The sequence below is a fragment of the Rhodamnia argentea genome, chromosome 4 (genome assembly GCF_020921035.1).
Source record: "Rhodamnia argentea isolate NSW1041297 chromosome 4, ASM2092103v1, whole genome shotgun sequence".
NCBI lineage: Eukaryota > Viridiplantae > Streptophyta > Magnoliopsida > Myrtales > Myrtaceae > Rhodamnia > Rhodamnia argentea.
The window spans coordinates 23,128,391-23,142,109 of record NC_063153.1 but is presented as its reverse complement, the minus strand read 5'-3'; the positions used below and the strand labels follow the sequence as shown (position 1 = coordinate 23,142,109).

At 39.1% G+C, this 13,719-nt stretch overlaps 1 protein-coding gene across 2 annotated transcripts; it reads left to right on the top strand.

Annotated features, from left to right (window-relative positions):
• Nucleotides 1-1,890: 1,890 nt before the first annotated feature.
• On the top strand, nucleotides 1,891-11,829 carry LOC115740648 (cell division cycle protein 27 homolog B-like). Of its 2 annotated transcripts, none has more exons than XM_030674180.2 (16): nucleotides 1,891-2,062; nucleotides 2,682-2,754; nucleotides 2,898-3,007; nucleotides 3,208-3,254; nucleotides 5,011-5,108; nucleotides 5,774-6,084; nucleotides 6,936-7,091; nucleotides 7,626-7,842; nucleotides 8,992-9,215; nucleotides 9,307-9,372; nucleotides 9,720-9,839; nucleotides 10,039-10,115; nucleotides 10,375-10,494; nucleotides 10,628-10,847; nucleotides 10,951-11,232; nucleotides 11,427-11,829. In XM_030674180.2, exons 1-16 carry the CDS (start codon nucleotides 1,958-1,960, stop codon nucleotides 11,475-11,477), a joined length of 2,277 nt encoding a protein of 758 aa, XP_030530040.1. In that variant the 5' UTR covers nucleotides 1,891-1,957; the 3' UTR covers nucleotides 11,478-11,829. The 2 variants fall into 2 exon arrangements, with proteins under 2 accessions (XP_030530040.1, XP_048133836.1); XM_048277879.1 differs by having other exon boundaries at nucleotides 1,995-2,062; nucleotides 2,948-3,007.
• The last annotated feature ends 1,890 nt before the right edge of the window (nucleotides 11,830-13,719 follow it).

The window sequence follows — 13,719 nt, the reverse complement described above, 5'->3', positions numbered from 1 at the left end:
CCCACATAGACCCTAGACCCATTTATATTTAGGATTAATACAACGGAAAATTCCAAACCGATATACCCGTGATAAATTTACATTAAATTATTTTTTGACCACTAAAAATCTCAAATTGATATACTTGTGATAAATTTACATCAAACTAGTACATCTATGACAAATTTGTTATATGTTAGTTTTCCTTAAATCTAACCGTTAAATTGCTAAGTTGGATCACATGTGACAGTTAACGGGTGTACCGGTTTGAGATTTTTATCCTATGTTTGTCACAAGATTATCAATTTGAGATTTTTTGTGGTTTTAATCCAATTTAACGGAAGGTAAATTTGTTACAAGTATACCAGTTTATGGTTTTTCTTCGTCAAAAAAATTAGTTTAGGGTAAATTTGTCACAAAAGTACTATTTTAGGGTTTTTGGTGATTAAAAAAATAATTTAGGATAAATTTATCACAAATATACCAGTTTATGATTTTTCATGGTATTAATCTTTATATGTATATTTATCCACAAACAACCGAACTCATTAAAACTCATACACTTCCACTAAACCCATCCAACTGCGTTTCCCGTGAAGTTTTGTAAAACTAAATTCAATAGGCATTTTTTCAGTCAATGAAATTGTTATCAGTTTAATAGTTGGAAATGAAAAATAGAATCTTCTTGAAAAGATGGACAGTGCTATCAAAAATTAGATTATGTGTACTTATGATTTGAGGGAAAAACAAGTCAAATCTATGTGAAGAATCGGTTTTTTTTTTTTCATGAATAACTTCTTGCCCTTAAAACTTGAATTGATATTTGTGGAGGCTTTTCCTTGGGTTTAGAATTTCAATTGGTTCTCACAAGTGATCATTTTTAAGAAACTGTTAACGGCGCAGAGTATATTAACATTAATGTAAGTCGACAGTTTATCACAAATGATGAGTATATCCTTTTACAAGACAAATGGAAGGAAATATGGAGCTGTACATTGAGTCTAAGTCCAATGAACTCCTTGGCTGTACATTGAGTCTAAGTCCAATGAACTCCTTGACATACTCCCGAACCGTTCCTTTTTGTGTGAGCCGGCAAAGCTTATCGATGCCTCAAACCAAGTGTAGATGGGGTTGGCATCTCGCTTTATCGCATTAGCCCTACTACGCCACCATAGCGTCGCAATATCGGTTAGGAACAAAGTAGGGGTTTCTTATCTTTGCTATCTCGTCTTGCATGTTAATGGCGTCAAAGTATTCCTCCACGCTCCAAATAAAGCTGTCCACCTCCGTAGCAAACCGATCGCCTTTAAACTCATCGGACCTCGACACATCCACCTTAAGTGCCACTTGCACAAGATTAGCTCGGTCTCGAGTTCTTGCGCCTCCAACTTGTAATGCTTTGGCCGCCGCTTCAGGGCGGCCGTGACTTGATTCATGGAACTTGAGAACTCATCTTGGAGCATGTCTTCCACCTCGTCGATCCATTTCACGCTTCTAGGAATGTTGCCTATGGCCAATAACACACCTTGGGGAGCCTTTCCTCAAAGGAGGATATGATGCCCTTCGAACTAGACCCTCTTAGCTTTCCCAGGGTTGTCTTTCTCTTGGGGAGCGTCTACGGCGACAACTACATCGGAGTTGGAATTTCCGACAACGTTGGTTGTCGCATGGTGCGACAGGTAACGGTTCGATTGAATGTTTACCGTTTGGGTTCCAGACGAGTTCTATTATTGCTCCGCAGTTTCGTTTTCAAATCGCTTCCTATTTCGGGCCTGCCCGAACCGGACCGAGATAAAAAAATGCCGGGCCTTTGTTTGGGCCCCCCCCAAACCAATCTCATGTCACGTGACTGCAATCGGTTTGAAATGGGGGATGGCACGTGCGGCGCAAATTTTGAACCTGCTAGAACAAGGAGCCCCAACGTCATCGCTCGCGTTCTCTCTCTCTCTCTCTCTCTCTCTAGGGAACCGAGGCAGCCATGGAAGCAATACTGGTGGACTCTGTGCAGAACAGCCTGCGGCACTTCATGTATCGAAACGCCATTTTCATGTGCGAGCGCTTGTGCGCCGAGTTTCCCTCCGAGGTACTTCCGAATTTTGTTTTCACAGATTCTTCTTCTTCTTCTTCTTCTTCTTCTTCTTCCTATTCGCGTCGGTCTGTATTGTTTGCTGAAAAGCTCGAACATCGAATCGATTTTCGTATCTTGCGTTGATTTCTGTGGCTTAATGTGCGCTGAGGATTCTGTTGTCCTTTTCATCTTTCTGTTCAGGTAGATTTTAGGTGCGATTTCTTTTAGCTCCATATATTATATTATTTTTTTAAGTTTCAGCGTGCAATTTCACCCCCTAGACTCCCCTGTGCTTTTTCCGAATTCGATGTCGAGCTTCTGCTTCAAATGGAGTGAACTTTCCTGTCGTGAATGGCGCGATTGCACAGCTAGCTTCTCTTTTGACACGCTGGTGATTTGACGCTTCACTCGTGCTTTTGTTTTCTGTGGTTTTCCACTTTAGCAGCCGTTTGGGTCGGAGATATCAGTTTGTGAAGCTTCAGATGATGAATTTCTGTTTTGCCATGTTTCCTTTTGTCCTACTCTTGTCGTTAGAAGATGGCATTGCATTGGTTGCTGATTTCTTTTGATCTGATATTGCTCCCACTTTTTTTTTATGTTGAGGCTGAGTTCTGGGTCGCTCTGCTGCTTTCAGGTAAATCTGCAATTGTTAGCTGGTTGCTACCTGCACAACAATCAAGCTTACTGTGCTTACCATGTTCTAAAGGGTAGGGACGGTCTCCTGTGTCTTCATGTTTCACTGATAATTTGTCTTTTGCTGGATTACTCATTGTCCTGGGGTCACACACACACCCCCCCCCTTCCTTGGATCTTCGTTTCCCTGATTGATCGGAGTATTCTTTACGTGAAGGGACACAAATGCCTCAATCACGCTACTTGTTTGCAATATCGTGTTTTCAGATGGATCTGCTCAAAGAGGCTGAGTCAGCATTATGCTCTGCTAATGAGCCCGGGGCAGAGGTATGTGATCTGCCTATGCAAATGAAGCCAGTGGTCTCAATTTATTTTATAGTAGTAAAACACAGGGTGAAATGCTTTAAATTTCATTGCTAGTGGTTTATATCACTCTAACCTCATGTTGTTTGACAGAACTCGTTTTGCTTATGGCTTGCTTAGATGGTAGAGGTCATTTGCTAATTGCTGTTCTGTGCTGCGAGCAGGTTCCAAACGGTGCTGCTGGTCACTACCTTCTTGGCCTTATCTACAGGTTGTTATTGCACTTCGTGCAGAATCATCCTGATAGCATCCTTCTTGTATGTATTATATATCGGGAGTAATTAAAATGTTTGCTCTTTCTTGTAGTTGGTGATATAGATGCTATGTCACATCATAAATGTGGACAGAGGTGAAAGAAGGAAAAATAGTTTGAGAAAGAGATAAAAGAAAACTCTATTAAAGAGGTACCAACGGAACGACTTTAGAGGGGGAGCCACCCAAATTCAAATGTTATGATCCAAAGTTTGTTTTTAACATTTTCAACAAACTAGAAGCGTGAAATCAAACTTCCACAATATACTAAAGATGACAATTATATAACTAATTGTTCTTAAAAGAAAACCATAAAAGTTTAACTCCTTGAAATATCATCGCGTTTCTTTTTTTCCAATGTGCGAACAGACAAGTAGAGGAGTCATCTTAGTAACTTCCTTCCTTCCGACAGGAGAATTAATGGCACCTCTCCAAGCACAAATTTCACGTTGCAACCCCATCGTCCTCTCTCTCCCCCTTAAAAGATTGAAAAACTACAGTCTAGATCAGTCTGGTTCAATTACATGCGACAATAAATGATTCACACGGTCTTCTTCATTCTTGAAAGTTGTGAATAACTCTCCCTTTTGTTACTCATAGTTGTAGGCTTTTTTTTAGGATGAAGCAAGGTTTTAGTATAAGGCTAGGCTGCTATTCTTTCATCATTATTTTCATATGGTATTTTTCATTTTCTTTTGAAAGGAGGAGGGAAAAAAGAACTGCATCAAAACTTTGCCTTTTCAAGGGCAGTAAAATGTATTTGGCCAAAACAGAGGGCAGTAAGCTGTAGGCATCTGTTTAGGAAGAAAGTGAGATAGTAACTAGAGCTTTGCTGTAAGGAAGAAAAGGTAGGAGGATATACTCTCTCATTCAAAACAAAAAGGAAGTAGGCATGCACATTTTTAACTAGAAATGTGAAAGTACTATCGCAAATAAGCTAGTGGTGGAAGGAAAAGCTTTACCCCTGAACAATCTAGCCTGATGTTTTATCTCTTCCATTCACCATTTATGCTGCAATCTCTTAATTCTTCACACTTCTTGTAGCATGGCAAAGCCCAACTTCTGTATGTCTAGATGTAGCTTACATAGTTTCATGATAGGGGGCTATAAGTCTTAGCTATTGCTAGTTTGTTACATGATCTGTGGTCAGCATAATCAATTAGCGAATGCTGGGTCAGTTACATGATCTATGGTCTGTGCAATTAGATGAAACATAATGCACTAGTTTTCTCACGATCTGAAGCACGTCTTGGTTCATAGTACACTAGCAAATTGGAGTGCTAAATCATTGACCCCATGTCCAAGCAGAGATAGGCCATGCTAGTTGCGTTGTCATTGAGCTTATACTAGTCATCGTTGTATTCTTTGATGGATAGCTGCTTCGCAATGTGATTGCGGATTAGTTTTGAGTGATATCCACCTGAGTTTGGCCATCCATTAAGGTCATGAAAGCTCTCTTTCCCTTATTTCATGTTTCTGTTAGAATTTTTTTCTGTGACACCAAGTATAGATCTGGTGCTTTTTTCCAGGTTAACCATGTTTCATTAGCATGGAAGTGGTTCAAGATTAAATTTTTCATTCTTGGCTTTACAAGTCTAGATGAGGCGTAATCTTTGCCTGACTAAAGTATCATGAAAGAATATGGTTTTCTTGCCAGTTAATCTGTTTTTGCATAAGCATGAAGTTCCTTACTTTTCTATGTTTGCTTCTCATAGATATACAGATAGAAAGAGAGGTGCCATCCATCACTTCAAGCAAGCTTTGTCGGCAGATCCATTATTGTGGGCTGCATATGAGGAGCTCTGTGCTTTAGGTGTGTATTCAAGATATCCTTATTCTCTTGTATGACTCTGAGATCGGTGATGATAATTGGGCATATTTCAATTAATTTACTTGTTTGATGTTATTTATTTGAAGTGCTTAGTAGATGGACTTGGAAGTAGTAGAAAACGATTTGAATTAAATTGACCTGCTCTACGCTTCTCAAGCACAAGTCGACTTATTCAGCAAATGTCATCTGAGTGCTGTCCAGTGAATAAAATATGGAATGTTCCGTGCGCAGAGCAGTAACTTTTTTCTGACTATTCCCAGCTTCTGAGGTTTTTCATTTTTTTTTTCCACTGCAATTGTAGTATGATGCAATGACAAGCATACATTTGAAATTCTGTGTTAATTATGTTACAATTTTAAACACATATTGAAATGTTTATGCAAAGAAGTGCCTAATTTTTTTTTTCTCCTAATTTGTGATGCTTAAAGTGGGATTGAGTTTCTTGAAGTATTTGTCTACATAGTTTGAGGTTATTGCGTTTCTTCCACAGTGGCATTTATCTAATAAATGCTACTTGAATCTTACAGAAATGTCGCCACATTGGGTTCCCACTGCTTCATGAATATTGACCTTGTCATTGGGTGGTCATGTACAAGATTTCCTCCACATAGGAGTCCCATTCATCATCTTTCTATGACTTTTTTTAGGTTCTGCTGAAGAAGCAGCTGCAGTTTTCGGTGAGGCAGCTGCTGTTTGTATTCATAAGCAATACCTGCCCAATGGGTTTTCCCCTCAAAATTCAGACATGTCAAGTGAGGATCAGAACTTAAATTCTGCCAGGAGGTCAATGGATGATGTGAGCCCAAGGCAACTGAAACAAATGCTAGGCAATAATGCGAGAGATGTTGCTGGAAGCTACCATGGAACTACTGCTTCTTCCCGAGGTTCTGGTCAGCCTCTAAATGGTGGATCATCTCAGTTGTCTCTGTATAATACTCCTTCCCCAGTTGCTACACAGGTAAGTACTGTTTAATTTGGTCCGAATGGGTGACATTAATACTTCCATATTCTTTGTTATCTGCCATGGCTAGGGGTGGGAATTTTTTAAATGACTGGAGAATACGAGTTCAACATGAGACAAATATTTTGAGCCATGTTACTTATTGTGTTTCAATGCAAACTATATGATACTTTCACGTTATATCTCTAATTGCTAATATTTTCTGTTAGAAAATATATTTAATTGATACTTTGTTTCAGCCATGTTACTTATTGTGTTAACTATGACTCAATCATATCGCATTGTTGATATCAATTTTGGTGGAAGAAAAGAAATGACGTTTTTTGCAATTAAATGAGCAAAGGAAGCCTACCCCCATCGTACTGCAATATTTATGAGATTCCCATTTGTGTTCCACATATAGGAGCCACAAACCCTCCTTGTGTCATCCTTGCTTTTGGAAGTTATTTCTCTACACGCGGGAGTCATTTTTAAATTGGGAAAAAAGTTGGGTACATTTGACTATAGAAAGTCGAAGTAATTTTTTGGAACTTTTTAAACTTAATGAGATTACAATTCTTGCTTTGCTTCACCATCCTCCCTCCGACCAACAAGAGGCTATGGTGTATTGCATGCCCTTCTGTTAGAAGCTGTTGAAAGAATGTGATGACTAATCAGCCTAAATTGTTAACCATGTTTCTCTCCATTTTTTTAAGACTGGAACAGCATCTTCTTTTCTCATGTTGAGTGCCTTATTGGAATAAATGTAAGCTTATATAACTATGTCTCATCCAATTTTTGGCTTTTAACATATTATATTTTTTAAATTAGAGAACATCTGGATGTTTCTGTTTTTAAAATCTCTGCAGTTGTCAGGTGCTGCACCCCCACCACCATGTAGGAATTTGCAGCCAAATGGACCAAACTTGAGCACACTTGGTGCTGACAGCTCCCCAAGGTCAACCGTAAACTCAACAATTCAAGCTCCTCGAAGAAAGTTTGTAGATGAAGGAAAATTGCGAAAGGTTATAAATTTTTATTCTTTCTAATTAAATGGCTGGTCAATATGAAAATTGCAGTGTCAGTTTTTATCTGGGAGTCATAACCCAAGTTCAAACAGTTGTTAGATGTTATATTAGCTTGAGTGCCTACACGATCAGTTCTTGGGCTTAACAGGAAAATCTAGGCATGTGAGGTGGGCCTTAGATGTTCTGGAGTCGTTGGCAGAATAAATAGGCTGAGAATTTTCCCACCCACAAAAGAAAAGAAGTAGGCTGATAAAGAGGGTTCTCACTTATTCAGCAACCACTTTTCTTAGTTGAAGGCATCTAGAAGACTAATGTTATTGTGTTTGGGAGGGTTTTAGTCTGTTCTCTAGTGTCAATTTTGCTTTTGAGTTATTTGCATGAATTCATTACGCTGATAAAATAGCGAGTTGATGGTTTTTTGTTGTTACAGGGCATTCATGCCCCTTTCACTCTCGATATTGAGCTCAATATATCTGGCCGGACTAACAAAGACCAATTAAAAATTATTCTCATAATTCACGTCTGTTTCAGATATCGGGAAGATTATTTTCTGATTCTGGTCTACGACGAAGTACAAGACTTGCTGGAGAGGCAGCGACAAATGCAACTACAATTGCAACATCAGTTGCTGGAAATGGTGCTAGCAACTCCTCTAAGTATCTTGGAAGTTCAAAACCGAGTTCTGTGGCACTTCGTGCTGTGAGTATCCGAAAAGGACATTCATGGGCCAGTGAGAACTCTGATGAAGGTGTGACATTTCAGATCAAGTAATGATTTTCTGATTTTACTTAAATTGATGAGTTAGAAGAATCTTACTGCATCATTTTTGTATAAGAGAAGGCATGCTCTATCACTCTGATGGTAAGAGAATGGGCATGGTTTTGCTTCGAGTTTTATCAAGTAAACGATTACGATCTTGGAAGGTCCACATGTTCATGGGTCTAAAGATTGTTTTGAATTTAGAAGGTTTTTATGGTGAGCATGAAGCATACTCATCTGTGCAGCCTTGGAATTCGTTAGAACCGAAATAAGTCAGTGTTAATCCTATTGGATCCTTGTTTTGCAGGGTATCTGAACAAGAGCAATATGAATTTCTTTTATTAGGCGTATCAAAATTTTGTATTATGCGAATCAGTTGCAACTTAAGGGCTGTGAACAGATATTCTCAAACTGTTATAATAAGTTGTCAAGAAGTATGGAATAGTGGTTGTTAAATTTGGATGTCACACTTGAAGTAGTGTGGATCACGACCCAATCCCTTAATGGCAGCATCCTGAATGTGAAGAAAACAGATGAATAAGCACCCAGTTAAGAATCAGAACATGATCCAGCCCCTATGATTCCATGGTTGCCTCTCAACATGCATAGAGAATTATAATTTGGAAATGCATTTCCTTGAGTTGGAAACTTGTAGAAGTACTTGTTTGCTTAGCTTTGTTAATATTGTGGAGGCCATAGTGAACTAATAGGGGATTTAAACGTTATATTTTATATTGGACAACTTGGAAATGTTTATGGAAGCGAGCACCAGTCATCTGCCTTTTGGCTATTTGTGTTGCAGTCATTTAGCCCCAAGGCCTGTGGTTCAAAATGAAGTGTTTGTACAGTGTTATTGTTTTAAAGTTGTTTTTGTGCATGAAGGAAGATGCATTGAAATATATCGTTCTCTGTTCAAAATTTGCATAAATGCGCACAAGTATAATTTTCTCCTGTTCTTGCTCCTATTTCAGTCTGGCAGAGAGCTCTCTCTTTTGGGTTGTGTTGCCAATTCCACGGTAGACGTGTCCTGGGTTCATGCAACCTCAAAATCGTGCTGCTTTTACTTTACTGGCAGTCCTCATTTGTTCTGTTCTAATAATCTCAATGACTAGAAATTGTCTTTATTCACATCCTCTAGGAGTACGGAATGAGGTTACTGATGATTCTCGTTTCAATCCTACATTGGCAAATTGTTCTTGTCCTTCGGGGGACAATAGAACCTTTGATCAAGATGGAGCAAGTATGCCTGTTGCTGGGCCTGTACTGACCAGTGCAAAGGTTTTAACTGGCACGGCGGAAGTATTAGGTCTGCTAAGATTATTTGGGGAAGCCTATAGGCTTTCCTGCATGTACAGATGTCAGGTACTTCAGAATTTCCTTTGTAATAGCAAAAGCCTGCCTTATCGTCTTCTTTACGATGTTTCTTTTTCTGATTATGTTTGCCTTTGCACAGGATGCGCTAGATATTTACTCTAGACTTCCACACAGGCATTACAACACAGGCTGGGTGCTTTCGCAGGTAATGTTGCTGAACATTCTCGTTCTGATATGTTATCGTCTCTTTGAGCATATTGGTTTGGTATGTAACTATCAATTAGACAAATAAACAAACTATAGGATGTTAATCTAAAACAAGAAATTTTTGTTGTCTTTCTTTTCTGCTGCAATCTTATAGATTGCGGTGGGATCTTCAAAATGCATTTACACTCCATTGTCTGTGCTGGCTCAGTGGTTTGAAAAGAAGATTAAAGCTACTTTTGTTGAAAGAACCGGAAAAGTTCATGATATGTTTGTCTATTTTATTAGGTAATGCTAGTGTACGTGCAGTAACTATACCTTATGTGAATGAGCATGTCAAAATTGCAGGTTGGCAAAGCATACTTTGAGTTGGTCGATTATATGGAAGCTGATCAAGCCTTTAATCTCGCTCGCCGCACATCTCCCTATAGTTTAGAAGGAATGGATATTTACTCGACTGTTCTTTATGTAAGATCTCCATTGTTCAGATGCTCTTGTCTAATGTCAGATTGAGATGTAAATGTGTCTCCCAGCTTTTGCAAGTTCAAGTAACAGTAGTCTGGTTTCTATCTGCAACTCTCCATTTCTTAAGATGCCGGTGGATTGAGCTGTTTGCCTGTTTGAGTTTTCTTATCCTTTGCTAATTTTGTTTCTCCATTCTTTGCAGCATTTAAAGGAAGATATGAAGTTAAGTTACCTAGCTCAAGAGCTGATCGCAACGGACCGTCTTGCACCTCAATCATGGTACCTTTGCCCTAATTAATAATTAGTTCAGAACCTAATCTTGTGCTTGAGCATCTGTAACTGGACTACTTAGATCTGCTGGTTGCTGTAACTGGTTAATATTCACTTTGTTGATTAATTGTCAGGTACAATGTAAGTTAAACCTATGCCTTGTATGGGATAACGCTTTAAGTCCTCCTTGGGTTTCTGGTTGGAGTGGGTTGTCGATAACAAGCACCTTTTGTTCCTTATACTTCTGCATTTGTTCAATAAAATGCAGGTGTGCCATGGGTAATTGCTATAGCTTGCAGAAGGACCATGAAACTGCTCTGAAGAATTTCCAGCGAGCGGTGCAGCAGGATTCAAAATTTGCATATGCCCATACTCTTTGTGGTCATGAGTATGTTGTTTGCTTTTCTTGTCCCTTTACTTATCATCTGTTAAATATGTAGGATAAAATCTTCTAAAAATTGCTGCTTAAGTTTCAGATTTTGATTGTGTTGTCTTAAGTTTACTCTGCATGGCATCTGCAGGTATGTTTCTTTGGAGGATTATGAAAATGGGATCAGATGTTATCAGACTGCTCTTAGAGTCGATGCTAGACACTATAATGCCTGGTATGGGCTTGGAATGGTTTATCTTCGCCAAGAGAAGTTTGAGTTCTCGGAGCATCACTTCCACATGGCTTTTGAGATAAATCCATGTTCTTCAGTTATAATGTCATACCTTGGAATAGCTTTGCATGCCTTGAAGGTCGGATCGCTAGTTGCATTGAATCATTTCTTAATTGGATTGAAGAGGAATTAACTACTGTCTAGTTGCGTCTGTCTGAATATTCATTTCCTTCATCTGACAGAGAAGTGAGGAAGCTTTGATGATGATGGAGAGAGCTATTTTAGCTGATAGAAAGAACCCTCTTCCCATGTATCAGAAGGCTAATATACTTATGAGCCTGGAAATGCTTGACGAAGCCTTAGAAGTCCTTGAGGAGCTCAAAGAATATGCCCCTCGGGAAAGCAGCGTATATGCTCTGATGGGCAAGATTTACAAGTCACAGAACATGCATGCGCAGGCCATGCTACATTTTGGCCTTGCTCTGGATTTAAAACCATCAGCAACTGATGTTGCCACCATTAAGGTAATCAACTTTTCTGCATTCCGTTGTTTGCTGAATCAGCTATATAATCTACAATTCTTGGCTGTTATATGAGGATATGCATCTGCCTCTTTTTTGTTTGCTTCTCCTTTAGCTGAGATAACTTTCGCGATTGCCTCTTCCTGCTAAACCATCAGCTCTGTTTCTCCCTCTTTATCTTTATAATCCTTTGACAGGCTGAGATGGAAAAGTTGCATATCCCAGATGAAATAGAAGATTTCTTGTAGTTTTAAGTAAAGCTGGAAAGTTCAGGTGAGAGCATGATGTACATTATCCGGCTCTGATTGCTTGGCCTTGATAGTGGCCTGCCTGCGATTTCAAGGGATGGCGGACATAATTGATTTAGTCCTTGATCCAATCAACAAAGAGTGCCCCTTCTGGTGGGCAGCTTCCTTAACCTCAGTTTTGTAGGTTACTGGATCACTGACGGGGTGAATCGGCTAAACAAAGGTAATACTGACTCACACGTATGCACATCTTGTACCATGTTATAATGTAACAGATGCTACGTTCATCCTCTTTTAACCCTTTTCTAGCCATTTTTACTGCTCATTTTAAGACGCGATGCCTTATACAAAATCTAAAGGAGGCACCTCCGTCAATTCTCGCCACTGTCGGCCACTAGCTAGTGGTATATGTTTGGGGGCAAGTATTTGCTTTGACCCGGTCTATCATTTGAGGGTTTTTTTTTTTTTTTTTTGGGTGAAGACGAAGAGCCCCGCGTAGGCTAATCGAGCCAATGAAATATCGCACTGAAATCATGGGCTTGATTGTAGCTTTTTTGACGCAAGAAGAATTCACATTGTGCACATGACATATCGATCGAACCACCAAACATCTTTGATTGCTTGCACGAGTTGCATCAATTGAAACCACAACGTAACAACAAGAAGAAAGATGGGGTCGATTGGCGATTATTAGGTTAGAGTTTTAGACTTCCGGAGACAAGAAAAATGACTTGAAATGAACAGGTCTATGAGTACGTCTCTTGTCTGTGGCCGGACCACCAATAAATTACAAACAGAAAATCGCCCCCAAAAAAAAGGGAAAAAAAAAAAACAGGGGTTAAATAATTTCATTGGCATTTTAAAGACACCAAGAAGGATCCTCAAAGGGTGGTTGAGAAGATCGAATTGGTGGCTCGTTGCGGTGGGTTTCTACCACTACACGGCCTTGCAAGCAATGGGAAAGTCTATTGATTAAGTGATATTGGCTCCTTCTTCAGTCTTTTTCAAGCGTTGCAAGCTGCCCTATCAAGTAGCTATCGAAATTAAGCCTTTCATACCCTCGCCTACCATTTACTCAATTTACTTCCGTTTGGTCAATCCCATGTGTAGGGCTCCCTCCCTTTAGTTTCTGGTGGCCTGCAAGTCTCAAGACTCAATTATCGGCGGGAAATATCAATCTACATTGATTGTTTGATGGTCCATCTCCCGAGAAATTATTTTGGCAAGCTAACCGAATGATCGATGTTCACGAGATTACGAGAAGCGATGCATTGGATCTTCGCTGTCGTTGGGGTCGTTTTCGATTGAGTCGTGGCAACGATGAGAAGCTCCCGAGTTGAAATGATCTTTGCGTAAACATTGAAGCCGTCTGATGGTAACTTGAAAACTCGATGGAAAGGCCAATTTTGCCAGTGGATTTAGGTGGTGGCCTTCAAAATTAGAAAGTGCAAAGCTTTTAGCATAATAATGTGTTCCCAAACCGCAGATACAATCACCCTTACAAGTGCTTAAGGGAATTCTTCCACATTTCCATTTTAATTTGAATGGGAAACTCTTAATAATCAGAGGAAAATTTCCAAATTGAAGCGGAATATACGTTTTGGCTCTTGAAATTTCTGCAGCTATAGATCTATCTTGCAGTTGATACACGAATAATTCCCGAAGGCTTGTCCCGCGCAATAATTCCTGGAGTTGACCTTTCCCTCAAATAGATATTTTACTAGCAAAAAAAAAAAAAAAACTTCTATGTTAACGAAAAGGGTAATATCGAACCAAATTCAGTTATCGAGAGTCATTGGATCAGTTCTCTAAAAAATGCATGTTTTATTCATAAAATCTGTGGACATAATCCTATCCTCAAAAGAAAAGATCAGAAAAATTGCGAGCGGACGCCGAATACGACTTACTTGTCAAATGCCTTATTCATGCTTCGCTGTATTATTAAGTACATTTGTCATAAATCAGAGTAAAAATACTTGATATTACAAAGTAGGGATAAGTACATTGAAGATCATAAAACTTGTCATGAAAGGGTAAATGAGTTCTAAAACTTTCAAAAAGTTTAATCAAGTCCTAAAACTTGTTACAAATGTGCATTCAAGTTATGCAACTCTTAAAAAGTGCAATGAAGTCCTAAAACTTATCACGAAAATGCAATCAAATCTTAAAATTTTCAAAAGTGAAACAAATTCAAGGACTTGATTGGACTAATATAACAAGTTTTAGGACTCGATTGTACTTT